Consider the following 15,238-nt stretch of genomic DNA (forward strand, 5'->3'; position numbering starts at 1 on the left):
GTCGTAAGGTCAGTATTGCCTCACGTGTTCCAACATTTCTACGGAATCCAAACTGATCTTCCCCGAGGTCGGCTTCTACCAGTTTTTCCATTCGTCTGTAAAGAATTCGCGTTAGTATTTTGCAGCTGTGACTTATTAAACTGATAGTTCGGTAATTTTCACATCTGTCAACACCTGCTTTCTTTGGGATTGGAATTATTATATTCTTCTTGAAGTCTGAGGGTATTTCGCCTGTCTCATACATCGTGCTCACCAGATGGTAGAGTTTTGTCATGACTGGCTCTCCCGAGGCCATCAGTAGTTCAAATGGAATGTTGTCTACTCCCGGGGCCTTGTTTCGACTCAGGTCTTTCAGTGCTCTGTCAAACTCTTCACGCAGTATCTTATCTCCCATTTCGTCTTCATCTACATCCTCTTTCATTTCCATAATATTGTCCTCAAGTACATCGCCCTTGTATAAACCCTCTATATACTCCTTCCACCTTTCTGCCTTCCCTTCTTTGCTTAGAACTGGGTTGCCATCTGAGCTCTTGATATTCATACAAGTGGTTCTCTTCTCTCCAAAGGTTTCTTTAATTTTCCTGTAGGCAGTATCTATCTTACCCCTAGTGAGATAAGCCTCTACATCCTTACATTTGTCCTCTATCCATCCCTGCTTAGCCATGTCATACCATGGTTCATTCCTACATAGAAGTCTACTTGGGTACCCAGCACATGAACGTTGTTGAGCAGTTCAGAGTTTTGGGACTCACCTTCAATAAAAAAACTGACATGGCTGCACCATATTTGTCAGCTGAAGATTAGCTTCGTGCGAAAGGTTAATACACTGTGCTTCCTCATCCAAACCTATTGAGGTGTGGATTGTGGTACTCTGCTCCACCTCGCGCACGCACGCGCGCGCACACACACACACACACACACACACAGTCACTGGCAGCTGTCTAATTTTGACAAAGGCGTTGTTGGCCAAAAGCTAATTCTGTCATTCTGCAACTCAGTAAGAGCGCTATATGGTGAGTAGCAACTAACGTTTTCATTGTATTGTTACATTCTATCCTGGATTTTTCATTGTTTAGTAAAAATAAATGTTGCTACTAGTGATAATTGAGCCAGCAGCTCCAAAGCTACTAGATCTACCATAATTATGTGACTATAACGTGACCCTCCCTCCCCCAAGAAGCTTCATGAAAAACTTTTTAACATATTCTGATTAGCCAGAATTGCAGACTGTTCTGTTGGCAGAAAGTATCCATTTAAAACTTGAAACATTATACCTATTCTAAATTTCTGCCGTATATTGATTGTCTACATTCTGATAATGCAAGGAAAAATAAAATAAGTAAAAAGAAATGGTTTACATTAATTTGCCAACCATTTCATTTTCTACATTCTCCACTTACTATCACTGTAGTCTGGGAGGTATCACTTTTTTTAATCATCCTAATAGTGTAGCTGTGAAATTTATGTCTAAGTTGTCACAAATATTTGGCTGTTTCTTCCAAATATTTTGCAATTTCTGAGGTGGTTACCATGGGACTTAAGAACACTGCTGTTTTTATTTGAGTATGTATTGGATTTCACTTGTGTGCTGACATGAGGATGTTACAATGTCTCTTGCTTCCAAACTTATCATCTGCCTGCCTCTCTCTCATCGGCTGTGTAGAGCCAGCAGCCCAACCCCCCCCCCCCCCCCCCCCAGCTTTTTGTTCCCGTTCCCGTCCACGTCATATGTCATGGAGGGTGTCATAGCATTGTAGGATGAAATACGTAAGTACACCACTGGCTCCTATCTAGACTTTTTCTAGTCCTTGCAGAAGTGAATGCTATTGTTGAGTATTTGTCCAGTTTTAAAGTCAGTTGAATTCTGACTACAAATGGATCTAGGCAGGGTGCAGTTTAAAGTTGGCAGATGTTCCTAAAATGCCAAAGTACAGTGTGTAGTTTCTCATGATTGGTAATATGATGTAATTCACAGCCCACTCACAGGGCCCCTCCCTGCACTCCTCTAATTCTGTCTAGTTGGTATCACTGTTTCCCCTCTCCAACCCTTCTGTAGTGCTGAGCTTGAGCTAGTGTGAAACATGGACTGCAGTATCTTCTAGGGTGCAAGTCAACTGTAACAACAGCAAGTACATAAATAAAAGATCACTATCACAATTCAGTCCAATTTTCAAACTTTCGCTTGTGCCATGATCTTCTGACATCTGTTGGCACTATCTCCATGACGTGTCTTACCGATGTAATTTATTCTCACGACAATACTTACACTACATAGAACAACGAAAACAACCAATTATTGACAAAGTTATTTAATTGTTGGGTTCAAATTAATGATGGCAAGCTTTCGGAGCCAGTGGCTTCTCCTTCAGGTAGAAGAGTTGAAGGGGAAGGAAGAGGGTTGAAGTAAAGGACTGGAGAGGTCTAGGAAAATGGGTAGATTTTGGGAAAGTCATCCACAATCATAGGTCAGGGGAGACTTGCCGTAAGGGATGAGTAGTAGTCTTGTTACCAATAAATATATGTACAGAACCCTAAAGTTTCAAATCCTGAGACCAAAAGAGATCATGTTCATACGTTGTTTCTGCTTTGCTGTGCAATAACATATTTGTAGCTTAACGTAACTTCAAAATAAGGAAATAATTATAATCAGTTATATAGCACATTGAAGTGGTGGGTGTAATAAGTCTGTGTTAACATTTTTACAGTGTAAAGGATTGTAAGATGATCTATGATAAAAATAATGAACCAATATCTATTTAAAAGACAATTTCATGTAATACATTACAATTACACTACACACAGATCATTCATTCACATTTACCTGTGTAAGTAAGTTACACTACATAATGTACACAGGAATACACTCTTCGAAATAGTGAAGGTAGTAGGGGTAAAATACAGGGAGCAAAGGGTAATCCACAACTTGTATAGAAACCAGACAGCAGTTATGAGTCAAAGGGTATGAAAGGGAAGCAGTGAGAGAGAGGGGAGTGAGCCAGGATTGTAACCTATCCCTGATGTTATTCAAGCTGTACATTGGACAAGCGATAAAGTAAGCCAAAGAAAAATTTGGAGAAAGAATTAAAGTTAAGGGAAAAGAAATAAAAACATTGTTTACTGATGACATTGTAATTACATCAGAGACAACAAAGGATGTGGAAGAGTAGATGAACGGAATGGACAGCGTCTTGAAAGGAGGATATAAGATGAACATCAACGATAGCAAAACAAGGATAATGGAATGTAGTTTAATTAAATCAGGTGATGGTGAGGGAAATGGATTAGGAAATGACACTTTAAGTAGTAGACGAGTTTTACTATTTGGGTGGCAAAGTAATTGATGATGGCCGAAGTAGAGAAGATATAAAATATAGACTGGCAATGGCAAGAAAAGCATTTCTGAAGAAGAGAAATTTGTTAACATTGAATATAAATTTAAATATTAAGAAGGCATTTGTCTGGAGTGTACCTTGTTCAGAAGTGGAATGTGGTCCATAAGCATTTCAGACAAGAAGATAATAGGAACTTTTGAAATGTGGTGCTTCAGGAGAATGCTGAAGATTAGATGAGTAGATCACATATCTAGGGAGAGAGTACTCAACAGAATTGAGGAAAAAAGAAATGCGTGTCATAAATGGACTAAAAGAAGGGATAGGTTGATTGGACGTATTCTGAGACATCAAGGAAGTGCCAGTTCAGTATTGGAGGGAGACTGCAGAGGGAAACAGGTTCAGATAGATGTGGGTTGCTGCATTTATTCAGAGATGAAGAGACTTGCACAGCATAGAGTAGTGTGGAGAGTTGCATTGATACAGTCTTTGGACAAGAAAAAAAGACACAAGAGTCATTGTTATATGGAATTCATGTCACATTGCACTCTTTAATTTCCACTGTGTGTTTACTAGGTGTCAATAAAATATAAGTAGAGATTTTGAGCACATGTGACTTGCCATACAGATATCCCAAGTCTAGGAACCCTGGGCTTTGCAAGCCAAAACCTGGCAGCACTGGGATGGTTAAAATACAGACCTACAGCAGAGACCCTCAAAGCATTTTGGGTCACAAGGGCAGAGGTACAATATACAATTAAACTGAGTTAAAAGAGGTCAGGTCAGAGTTATTGAACTCAATAAACAGTTCCACAAAACAATTTAAGTGAAATGCTCTGGGGTACTTTATCTAGGTCTCACGTTATTTCTTAATGTGGTTATATCCTTCTGAATCTGTTTAGTGTATTCATCTCTTGGTCTCCCTCTACGATTTTTACCCTCCACGCTGCCCTCCAATGCTAAATTTGTGATCTCTTGATGCCTCAGAATATGTCATACCAACCGGTCCCTTCTTCTTGTCAAGTTGTGCCACAAACTCCTCTTCTCTTGATTACTCTGTAATTCAACTGCCGGGTAGAGGGTTCATCGAACCACCTTCATTCGCAGTAATTGTCTTCCATATCACCCTCGAATAGTTTGGGGAAAATCAAACACTTAAATCTTTCCTTGTGAGCTCTGGTTTCTCTTATGTTATTGTAATGATCATTTCTCCCTATGTAGTAGGGTATCAATAAATTTTATTACATTCAGAGAAGAACATTGGAGACTGAAATTCTGTGAAAAGCTTTTGCCACACTGAGAAACACCCCATGTCGCATATCATATCCAGACATTCTCATCCCTGTTCTGTGATGATATAAAATAAGTTGCCTTTCTTTGAACTCTTTCGATTTTCTTCATCAGTCATAGCTGAGCCTATACTGCACAGCAGTGCTCTAGAAGAGGACAGGCAACATAGTGTAGGGAGTCTCTTTAGTAGGTCTGTTGCATCTTCCAAGTATTCTGCCAGTAAAACACACTCTCTGGTTCACCTTCCCCACCACATTGTCTGTGTGATCATTGCAATTAAAGTTATTTGTAATTGTTATCCTTAGGTATTGCATATGCATAACAAATACCTTGTCTCAATCATTTTGCAATTGATTTTAATCTTCTGATGACTTTTTAGATGTGCAACTAGTGTCACAGGATTTCATCATCATTATTATGAGGCTGCAATATGACTGACTACATGGTAGCTGTCGCTTTTACGTGCAGAAGTGCTCGTGATAGTTCTGTGCTACAGCTTGCTCGCACAAATCTGCAGTCCTTTCCAGTCTACCTCACCGATTTCTGCTGCATGTTTCAGGACGTATTCTGTCATGTCCTACTCTTGCTGGATACAAGGGTAAAACGGAGTATTTCTTACAGTTATGTAAGCCTTGATGCTTACATGTTTGTGAGATGTGATAGACGTAACAGACATTGGGGAGGTGTGGCAGCATATGTATGTGTAAATTTGTTCCCCAGGTCATGTTCGCATCTAAAAATGAGGAAAACAGCCTGAATACGTGTTCATTGATATTAAACTGTTCACTAGATTGTATATTACACAGGTGACACACAATCTACGTAAAGTTGGATAGATCTCTAGCTTTGAATCTGTACTTCCAAACCTGGAATCTTTGTATGTACACTTAATTGTAACTGGAGATATCAACATAAATTTTCCAAACAACAATGCATCTGTATCGAAGTTCATGCACATACTTTTCTGCTCAAACCTTATAGTGATTCCATTTGAACCTACTCATCATACAGCAATTATATGTCAGTCGATATATTCGAACCAAATCTCCAATTAGAGTACTTCACACCAATCACGTTTCTGCACCTAGCTTGTCTGCTCATGATGTAATATTCATGACTTACAAGTTGCAGTGGCTAAAGAACAAACAGCAAGTGGTGACTTTTAGAGATTTCAAGTGTGAATATGTCTGAGCTTATACCTGATCCCTGTGATATTTCTTGGTAGACAGCTATTGGAAATAACTTTGACATAATTAATGTAGTATCCAACTTTACTAAGAGACTCAGTAATTTATATGACAAAAACACAACTCTAAAAACAGAAAGAGTAAGGAGGAAACCAGCACCATGACTTACAGACCACCTCAAACACCTTATGAGTGTCAGAGATGCAGCACACAGGACATACAAATGGCAACAAACCTCTGATCATCATCTCACATACAAGCAGCTATGCAGTTAGTCAGTCTGTGAAGAAAGCAAAGTGCACGTATGACCACTCGCTAACTGAGGACTTTCACAGATCTGTCATCCTGTGAAGAAATCTATGAGGTCTAGGAGTAAACTTTGTGTTCTGCCTTACGGCAGGTCTTGCAATGGGCAGATCCTAGTCGGGGAGGTCCTCCGCATGAGCCTCTAGGGAAGTGATTCCAGTGGTGGTTTCCTGTTGTCTTCCACTGATGATGATGAAATGATAATGAGGACAACAGAACACCCAGTCCCTGAGCGGAGAAAATCTCCAACCCAGCCAGGAATCAAACTTGGGCCCCTTGGCATGACAGGCCGCTGCGCTGACCACTCAGCTATTGGGGCGGACGAGGTCTAGGAGTAGACAAACCCAAATCTGTAGCTGAAGCTCTAGTTCCTATTGTGTAGGATCTATAGGAGTATTTCGTCATGCCAATATCTTTACTTGACCAACACACAAGTGTGCAAACAATTGAGTCCCACAAATTATCAGTGGTTGGTAAAAATGAAATTTTTTTTGCAGCCTGTAAGCCCTAACATGGTGAAAAAGTCAACGGCACGAATTTGTTTGGCAGCTTCAGGTTATGATAATATAATAGTGCAAATGATCAATGATGCTCTACTGCCCAAAATAATAGATATTTTGAACCATACTCTAGCCTCCAGCATCTTTCCAACAGCCCTGAAGCAGGTCTTTTAAAACCATTACCCAAGAAGGAATCTGCCAAACAGCCTTTCAACTACAGGCCCATTTGCGTTATACCTGCATTATCCAAAGCTGTAGAATACGCAGTTCATGAACAGCTTACTAATTATTTAACATCAAATGTTGTTGTTGTGGTCTTCAGTCCAGAGACTGGTTTGATGCAGCTCTCCATGCCACTCTATCCTGTGCAAGCTTCTTCATCTCCTAGTACCTACTGCAACCTACATTCTTCTGATTCTGTTTAGTGTATTCATCTCTTGGTCTCCCTCTAGGATTTTTATCCTCCACGCTGCCCTCCAATACTAAATTGGTGATCCCCTGATGCCTCAGAATATGCCCTACCAATCGATCCCTTCTTCTAGTCAAGTTGTGCCACAGATTTCCTTTCTCTCCAATTATATTCAGTACCTCCACATTAGTTATGTGATCCACCCATCTAATCTTCAGCATTCTTCTGTAGTACCACATTTCAAAAGCTTCTGTTCTCTTCTTGTCTAAACTATTTATCATCCACGTTTCACTTCCGTACATGCCTACACTCCATACAAATACTTTCAGAAACGACTTCCTGACTCTTAAATCTACACTCAGTTTTAACAAATTCCTCCTTCAGAAACGCTTTCCTTGTCATCCTCTCTACTTCGACCATCATCAGTTATTTTGCATTTTGCTTTTGTTGATGTTAATCTTATATCCTCCTTTCAAGACACTGTCCATTCCGTTCAACTGCTCTTCCAAGTCCTTTGCTGTCTCTGACACAATTACAATGTCATCAGCAAACAGAGTTTTTATTTCTTTTCCATGGGTTTTAATTCCTACTCCGAATTTTTCTATTGTTTCCTTTACTGCTTGCTCAATATACAGATTGAATAACATCGGGGATAGGCTACAACCCTGTTTCACTCCCTTCCCAACCACCACCCCTTTCATGCCCCTTGACTCTTATAAATGCCATCTGATTTCTGTACAAATTGTAAATAGCTTTTTGCTCCCTGTATTTTACCCCTGCCACCTTCAGAATTTGAAAGAGGGTATTCCTGTTAACATTGACAAAAGCTTTCTCTAAGTCTACACATGCTAGAAACGTAGGTTTGCCTTTCCTTAATCTATTTTCTAAGATAAGTCATAGGGTGTTCGCTTTTATATGTATACCAATCTGGTTTCCGGCTAAATCACAGAATGACAGCTGCTCTTATAAAAGTGAGTGATTAACTGAAACAAGCTAGGGATAAATAACAGGTGGCTCTAACATCCCCCCCCCCCCCCCCCCCCCCCCCCCCCCCCCGCACACACACACACACACACACACACACACACAACAGCAAAGCTTTCTACACCGTCAACTTTGAGATTGTAGTTGCTAAACTCATAAGTCAAAATTTTGCTTAAAGTTTTCTGTACAGTGGTTCTAATCATATTTATAATCGTATCTTGCATCTCGCTAGTATTGTGTAGAACAAAAAGATCACAAAGGAGGGGTGCCAGAAGATTAGTGTTGGGCCTGTTACTCCTCTCATTATATGTTAATGATGTGTCAACTATCCTCTCAACAGCAGATATCACTTATACACTGACAACATTCAGTTATCTCATAAAGTGCGAGCCCAACAAACCTGTGCACAGCTATCCAGCGTATAACTGCTGATATACCTGCCCTATCAAAATTCAAGCAATTTTAATCACTGTTAGGAGACTTATTATCCCTCAGTTCAGAGGATCTCTTCCACCATTAATCCTAAATGGCTCAGAAATAGCCTTTTCTTCTGCAAAGAACTTGGAGATAATTTTAGACCATCATTTAATCATTTAGGCTGGACTGAACACAACTACTGTCCATAAGAAGGCGTCATTTAATTCACTGCAGAAATATAAAAAAGTATTTCCTTTTAGTGTAAAAAGAAGCTTGCAGGTACATTGCTACCCATTCTTGACTATGGTGATGACATTCTCTAACAGGGTGTATATGACCCGGGACAACCAGGAGATCCGGGAAAAACCTGGGAATTTTTTCATCCGGTAGAAAACAGGGTAAAACCCGGGAATTTTTTAGAATTCTGGGAATTTTTCATTGCTTATTTTTCAGTTAGATTTTTGTAATTTTGGTTGATAAGAACCAATATTCTAACAAAGGATATTACTGTATGCCGGTACTGCAGAATAATACTGCAGCAGTAAGACATGAATGAGAGAAAAAAATAAAATAAAATGTAAGTTACAAAGGAAATGTGCCATATACAACAACAGAACAGAGTGCTCATACAGGCATCTGCCAACAGCAAAATGTGTCAAAGGCTTTAGGAAGACTACGCAATGCTTCAGAACAACAAACTGCCTCCGATGAGTGCGACGTCACAACTTGTTACATTAGATCCCTTCAAGCAGTTGTGAGCGGGCTCATGCTTATGCGTAGTTGAGTCGCATATGAGTAGTACCTTCCCTCCGCTTCTAGCTGTGGAAGTGTGGTTGTTAGCCGTATAAGCAGTAGCATCAAGCAGCCAGATGCTACTCGGAAAAATTTTACTGGCGTGCCCAAGCTGCCAGATTCACTCATGCACAGATCTAGGGGGCGGAAGAGGGGAGGGGCAATCTGGGGTGTCTGCCCTGGGTGGCAATTTGAGGGTGGGTGGAGGCTGCCAAATTCATATTCTTGTTTCACAAAGTGACTAGCATCCAGCGCATGTTGGTCTATCGATTATTCATATCATTTTGAAACAATCCCTGTTGGTTTTTGAACATTTCTGAACACATTCTGTGTTGATTTCTGAATGAATCATAAGCTGATTTATGAATTGGTGCAAGTGTACGTGATTCCCATCGCATCTAGAAGTAAACTTTCCTGCAGACAAAAGTAGACGGGGCCATATGAGCTGAGTGGAATAAAGCCGAATGGGTGAATGCCAATGTTTGTTTGTGTGGTTGACTGGGTTTGCAAATGATCAGCGTTGTTATAATTTCTAGTCAAAGCCATAGATTCGACTAGCAGAGTGGAAATAAATAACAGGAATAACAGGTGAGAAAGATTAATTGTTATCTTCTCACTTAACACGGGAAAAGTGTATTTTCAGCTGGGAGAAAGTGTATTTTTAACTGGGAAATCCGGGAATTTTTTTACTTGTCCGCGTAACACCCTGTCTTAGGACTTTGTATGAAAGCTCATTGGGCTGCAACTGGCGATGAGCGCTTGTGTATGACACACATGTGGTGTATGCTTTTTCAACCATATCACCAGTATATGAACAAGTATCATGGATACATGCCGATAAGTGTAGAGATTATCATACTGATTATCATACTCTGTTTGCTCTATCATCTTCTCAATCATTGCATTTCCTGTTATTTGTCCTCAACTCTTACACTACTACCTTTAACAGCACAGCAGAAATACTTGTTCACAGCAAAGTAAAATTCTCTCAGTACCATCACATAGCACTCCTGTGTAAGGAACTACTACTACTACCACTACCACTACCACCACCACTACCACCACCACCACCACCACCACCACCACCACCCCTGCCATCACTTGTTGTTGTTGTTGTTGTTGTTGTTAGAATCATAATCATTGTTGTTGTTATTGGGAAGACTTTGTAATATGAGGGGTGTTCAATAAGTAATGCATCTTTTTTCCCTGGTTTCTGATACACCATATTATTCCCCACTCTTTTGGCTACAATACCCTATTTTTCAACATTATCTCCATTCAAAGCTACAGCCTTATGCCACATTACTGGGAGGACCAATGTGCCTGCATGGTTTGATGTGATGAACACTTGTTTCATTGTCTGAGATGATGTTTGACAAAAAATTGTTACAATCAGCCTCGTTGCACGCAAGTGATTCCAAGCAGGTGGTTCTTTATTGCACGAGTGCCCAACTGATAGATGAGAGTGTCGGCACTGCCAACAGATGTCCAGTTGAGCAGGGAGGTATTTGATTGTGATCTGTTGGTCAACCCCATTGATTGTGTCTGCACATTCCACGTTGCAGGAATCACAGCTGTTTGTGGTTGGCTGGCACGCAGGAGATCTGACAGGTTTTCGCGACTTGGTTGGCTCGCCCAATGACTCACTGTGCTTTTGTTCATTTTCAGATCCCTGTAGACATTCTGCAAGTGTCCATGAATTTCTGTGATGCTCTGATTTTCTTCCAAAAGAAACTCAACGATAGCTCTCTGCTTGGAATGTACTTCCATTACAGACACCTTTTTGAAGGCTACGTATAGTGCTGCCACCTATCAGAACTCCATGAAACTATAGGGGCTGAAGCAGGAATGCTCCAGTGTCTGCCACAATGAATCCTGCATTTTTGCAGTTGTAATTAGTCAAGGAAAAAAGTGTTAGATTACTTATTGAACGCCCCCTTGTATCGTTGGTATGTGTTCTGCTGGGCAGACATAAGTCAGGTCCTTAAGGCCCTAACCTGTTCAGGCTAAATAAGTACTAAATAAATAATGGCATCATCTGCAAACAATCTGACGACGCCTCAGATTGTTTCTTAGATTATTAATATAGATTAGGGACAGCAGAGGGCCTATCACTTCCTTGGGAATGCAAGATGTCCCTTCATTTTTACTCGATGACTTTTCATCAATTACTACAAACTGTGACCTTCCTGACAAGGCATCATGGATCAGTCAAGTAACTGAGACAATACACCATAAACACAGAATTTTATTAGAAACCACTTGTGAGGAAAAGGAACATTAGAATCTCTCTCTCTCTCTCTCTCTCTCTCTCTCTCTCTCTCTCTCTCTATTGGAATACATCTGTATTGTGAGTTGTTATCACACCGTGTTTTTGCCATCTAACATGTATTAGTACAGAAAGTACATTTAAGGCTTAACACTATGGCTTTGGGTGCATTTATGGCACATGTCAGCATTACATGGAGTTGAAGGTGGGTAATATTGATATCCTATCTGGTTGTGGGGATAATTGTTTTGACATTGTTCTTGTTGTCTAAAAACTGAAAATGCATTTGACATATGCCATTAAATTGCTGCAAATGCTATATGATAAAATCTGCTAAGTGTTTGTCTCAATTATTGGTACAGTTTCTCATGCGAGGCAGTGAAACATGAAACATGTTTCTCACTGTTTTTATGATGTAGAAAGCCGGTGACACTCATCAATCTCTGAATGACTCATTGCACATGTTAAAAACACTTATTTTATCTACTATCTTGAACTTCTGTAAATTTTTGTGGAAATTTTTCATTACTTCAGCAGAAACAGTGCCTTTATTATTCTCTTTGAAAATTATTGAGTAATTGTGTAATTTAATTGATCTAGAATGCAGTTAGTGGTCACTTAACTAGTTCAGAGGTATGATGAAATAGACTTTCCTTGTTTTGCAGGTACCAGAAAAGTACGAATTCTTATGCACCATACAACAAAGATTGGATAAAGGAGAAGATATATGTACTTCTACGGAGACAAGCAGCTCGATCGCAGTAGTGCTCTAGGTTTGAATGCCTTGCACAAACTGTCCATTTTATTTGTCATAAAAAAGTTGATATGATTTCAGTAAGCATCCTGACTTTACCAAATGGCTGAAACAATAATACGTGTGAGACAAAATTGAATCCTGATCTGACCTCCATTATTACCTGATCATCATTTTGTATTGGTGTATTTTTAACACTTCCGAGGATATATTTGTTTTGATGTGCTAAGTAATTATAATATTTGTTATTTTCTGTGAAACTCGTGGAGGAATGGAAGAGAAAGTGGGAGTATACAGCCCAGAAGACTATTGCCCCCCCCCCCTCCCCTCTGATGCAAGACTATTCATGTCATGGTGTGAATCTAGCATTTCTTATTGTTAGTGTCTCTCTTATTGTGGTGGTGTGTGACTCTGTACAGTTTCTGAATTATTAGTTACAGTAAATGTTCAGTTCGCTACAGTACTCTTTTTTTTCCTGTTAAAATATGCAGTAATTAGTGATAATTTAATTGGAATGTAGATCACCACCTGGAATGACGTTTGCAAATGGAGATGTAACATTATGAAAGTAAGGTACAAATAGACTGTAATGTAAGTATTCAGTTAAAAGCTTATTGTGTATTGTATTATTCTGGCATTTCTAATTTTATGCCCGTAAGTGTAGATTAATTGTAGTAAATATATTTCTTTTGATTGTGTATAATTTTCTGAAGCATTTGGTTTTATGGTGCCAAATTGCCTGACATGCAGTGTTTAACTAAGGAAACTCTCTAACAACTTTCTCTTCTGTAGTAGGAATTTACATAATGCTGAATTATAATCAGGCCATGATTATGCTAATAGTGTTTGTGGATGTGTTTGTGATTCTCATTCACATGTACTGCATGTGATTGGAGGGTAAAGCAGCAGTCTGTCCTCTTTGTGGCAAACAGTGTATAATGAAGTATGTGTGTAATGACATTGTCTTACAAATAGGTTTTCAAAACCAGGAAGCCTGTTTTTAAGTGTCCTCTTATGAGAGGGCTGTTATGCCCTGACTGTAAAACTCTGTACTGTGAAGTGATGCTTCAGTGCAGCGGCTCATTATAAGGTGTTGTGAAAGTTCTCTGTTGGGAAAGGGAGGGGATGCAGATTATACTGCTTGCTGTGTCTTGAACTTGGAGCCAGGCTAGTTGCAAGCTAGACTGGAGAAGAAGAACATTTTGTTATTCAGTGACTGTCAAGAAAACGTGTTGGCCTTGATCTTGATTTGTGGCAGGGACATCTGTAGCTGTAATCTTCCACTCACAACACAACCACATCAGAGTATGTCTCCTATTCTTAGTGAATAAGTTTGGAAGTGTTTGTGGAAAAAATAAAGATGCTATAAAATCAGAAGTAATGCTTGCTTCTTCATTGTACTAATATTGCTTTTCTGTTCATCATTAACAGAGGTAAGCTGTGCTGGGCCCATGTAACATTATTGCTTCTCAACAAACAATAATTGAGTTAACAATAAGAAAATATTGTTCATTGCAATTCTGTGTACTTTATAAAATTTTTAAATAGCTTAGGGATTTTTTTAAAGGACACATGAAAAGTTTTTGCTCTGTCCTCTTAGAAAGTTGTTCAGAGAAATTGCACAATTTATGAAGCATTGGTAAGTAAGACATTAGGTGATTTTTCCCCTCATATCTTGACAAGGATACACATCTTAAATGCATTGAAACTGTATGCAGCCAATAAAAATGTTATCGTTAACAATACTAGCAGGTGACATGGGTAGCCAAAGGTACTGTGCTCTTGTTGTTACAGGGCACTAGTTTCTCAAATTATTCACCCTTTCCTACTTTGCAGTAAGTTATCAGGCCCAAAACCACTTGCACTACTTTCACTCTTGTTGGGTGTACATTGCCATTCCTAAATATTAGTTTCATTCTATTTCAAGGCTATTTTCCACTTTTTTGCATTGTTTTGTTCTGGCTATGGAGTAAAATTGAAAGTATTTCACTGATGTGCTGGCTTTCTTCTTCTTCTTCTTCTTCTTCTTCTTCTTCTTCTTCCAAATTCTCGCATTCTTCTCTCCGTGTTCTCTCAGGTGTAATGCTTGTGTTTAGCTTTAAACTGATGCTTGTTAATTAAAGTTTTGAATACAACTCTCCTGTAACATTTTGTTTGTAATGCCTGTTTTTTGAAGATATTATCAGTTTCAGTTATCCAGATATTTTTAACTTCCTTCAGCGGGCAAGGTACAGAATCATTTGGGACAATATAGTATCATTCACTTTGAAAATATGGCTGTAAAATTTCAACCTTCTTTTCCTGAGGGAATCAGATTTTCTCCAAATTTTGATATAACTTGTTAACTTCCATCTCGTCCAGATTCCTTCAACACAAACTGGACAAAAAATTTGCATTTGTGTTTTCCTTTCTTCTTATTCTTTGTCTTTAGTTAATGATTTACCTCCAATAATTACAGGCTCTGATATATAAAATACTTCAGGTTTTACTGCTGTGATGTAATGTTTTAATTATGCATTGTGAGATTTTGATTTTTTGCTGTACCTAGCTTATGTATTTCTATAAGCTTTCTGTAGTTAAATGATTCTGTCTTTATTTGCGTTAATTCAGAGGGTTAATTCAGAGGGCTGCATGATTTCTGCTAGGTATTTGTATTTGGATACTAAAGATATTTTGCCAACTTGTGGAAACATTTAATTATTGAAGAGAGTCTTCTGTGTCTTGGATGTTTTTCTTAAGAAATTGTCAGTCCACTTTTAGTTGTTTCGTGGAGTTTTTCAAATGAGTTAATTGCCTGCCCTGTGTTATTTGAAAGGAACACTAGATTACATGAGCCTAACACCTAAAAGAATTTCACGTCATCTGCCAATAGCTATTCCCTTTACTTTTTACATGTCAGAATTGGTTTTTCTTGTACAATACTGAACAATAAGTCCTATCAGACCACTGTTTTTGTATCAAAAGGTTCAGACATTTCAGCTTGAAATTTAAATTTTGAGCT

At 39.0% G+C, this 15,238-nt stretch overlaps 1 protein-coding gene across 1 annotated transcript in view; it reads left to right on the forward strand.

The window, feature by feature from the left end:
• The window catches only part of LOC126100328 (enhancer of rudimentary homolog), a 66,674-nt gene extending 53,056 nt beyond the window's left edge, over positions 1 to 13,618 (forward strand). The window contains exon 4 of the mRNA XM_049910941.1: positions 12,149 to 13,618. Within this exon, the coding sequence (XP_049766898.1) occupies positions 12,149 to 12,248 (100 nt within the window). The 3' untranslated portion in view covers positions 12,249 to 13,618. The remainder of the gene's footprint in view (positions 1 to 12,148) is intronic.
• The last annotated feature ends 1,620 nt before the right edge of the window (positions 13,619 to 15,238 follow it).

The sequence above is a fragment of the Schistocerca cancellata genome, chromosome 9 (assembly GCF_023864275.1).
Source record: "Schistocerca cancellata isolate TAMUIC-IGC-003103 chromosome 9, iqSchCanc2.1, whole genome shotgun sequence".
Classification (NCBI taxonomy): Eukaryota; Metazoa; Arthropoda; class Insecta; order Orthoptera; family Acrididae; genus Schistocerca; species Schistocerca cancellata.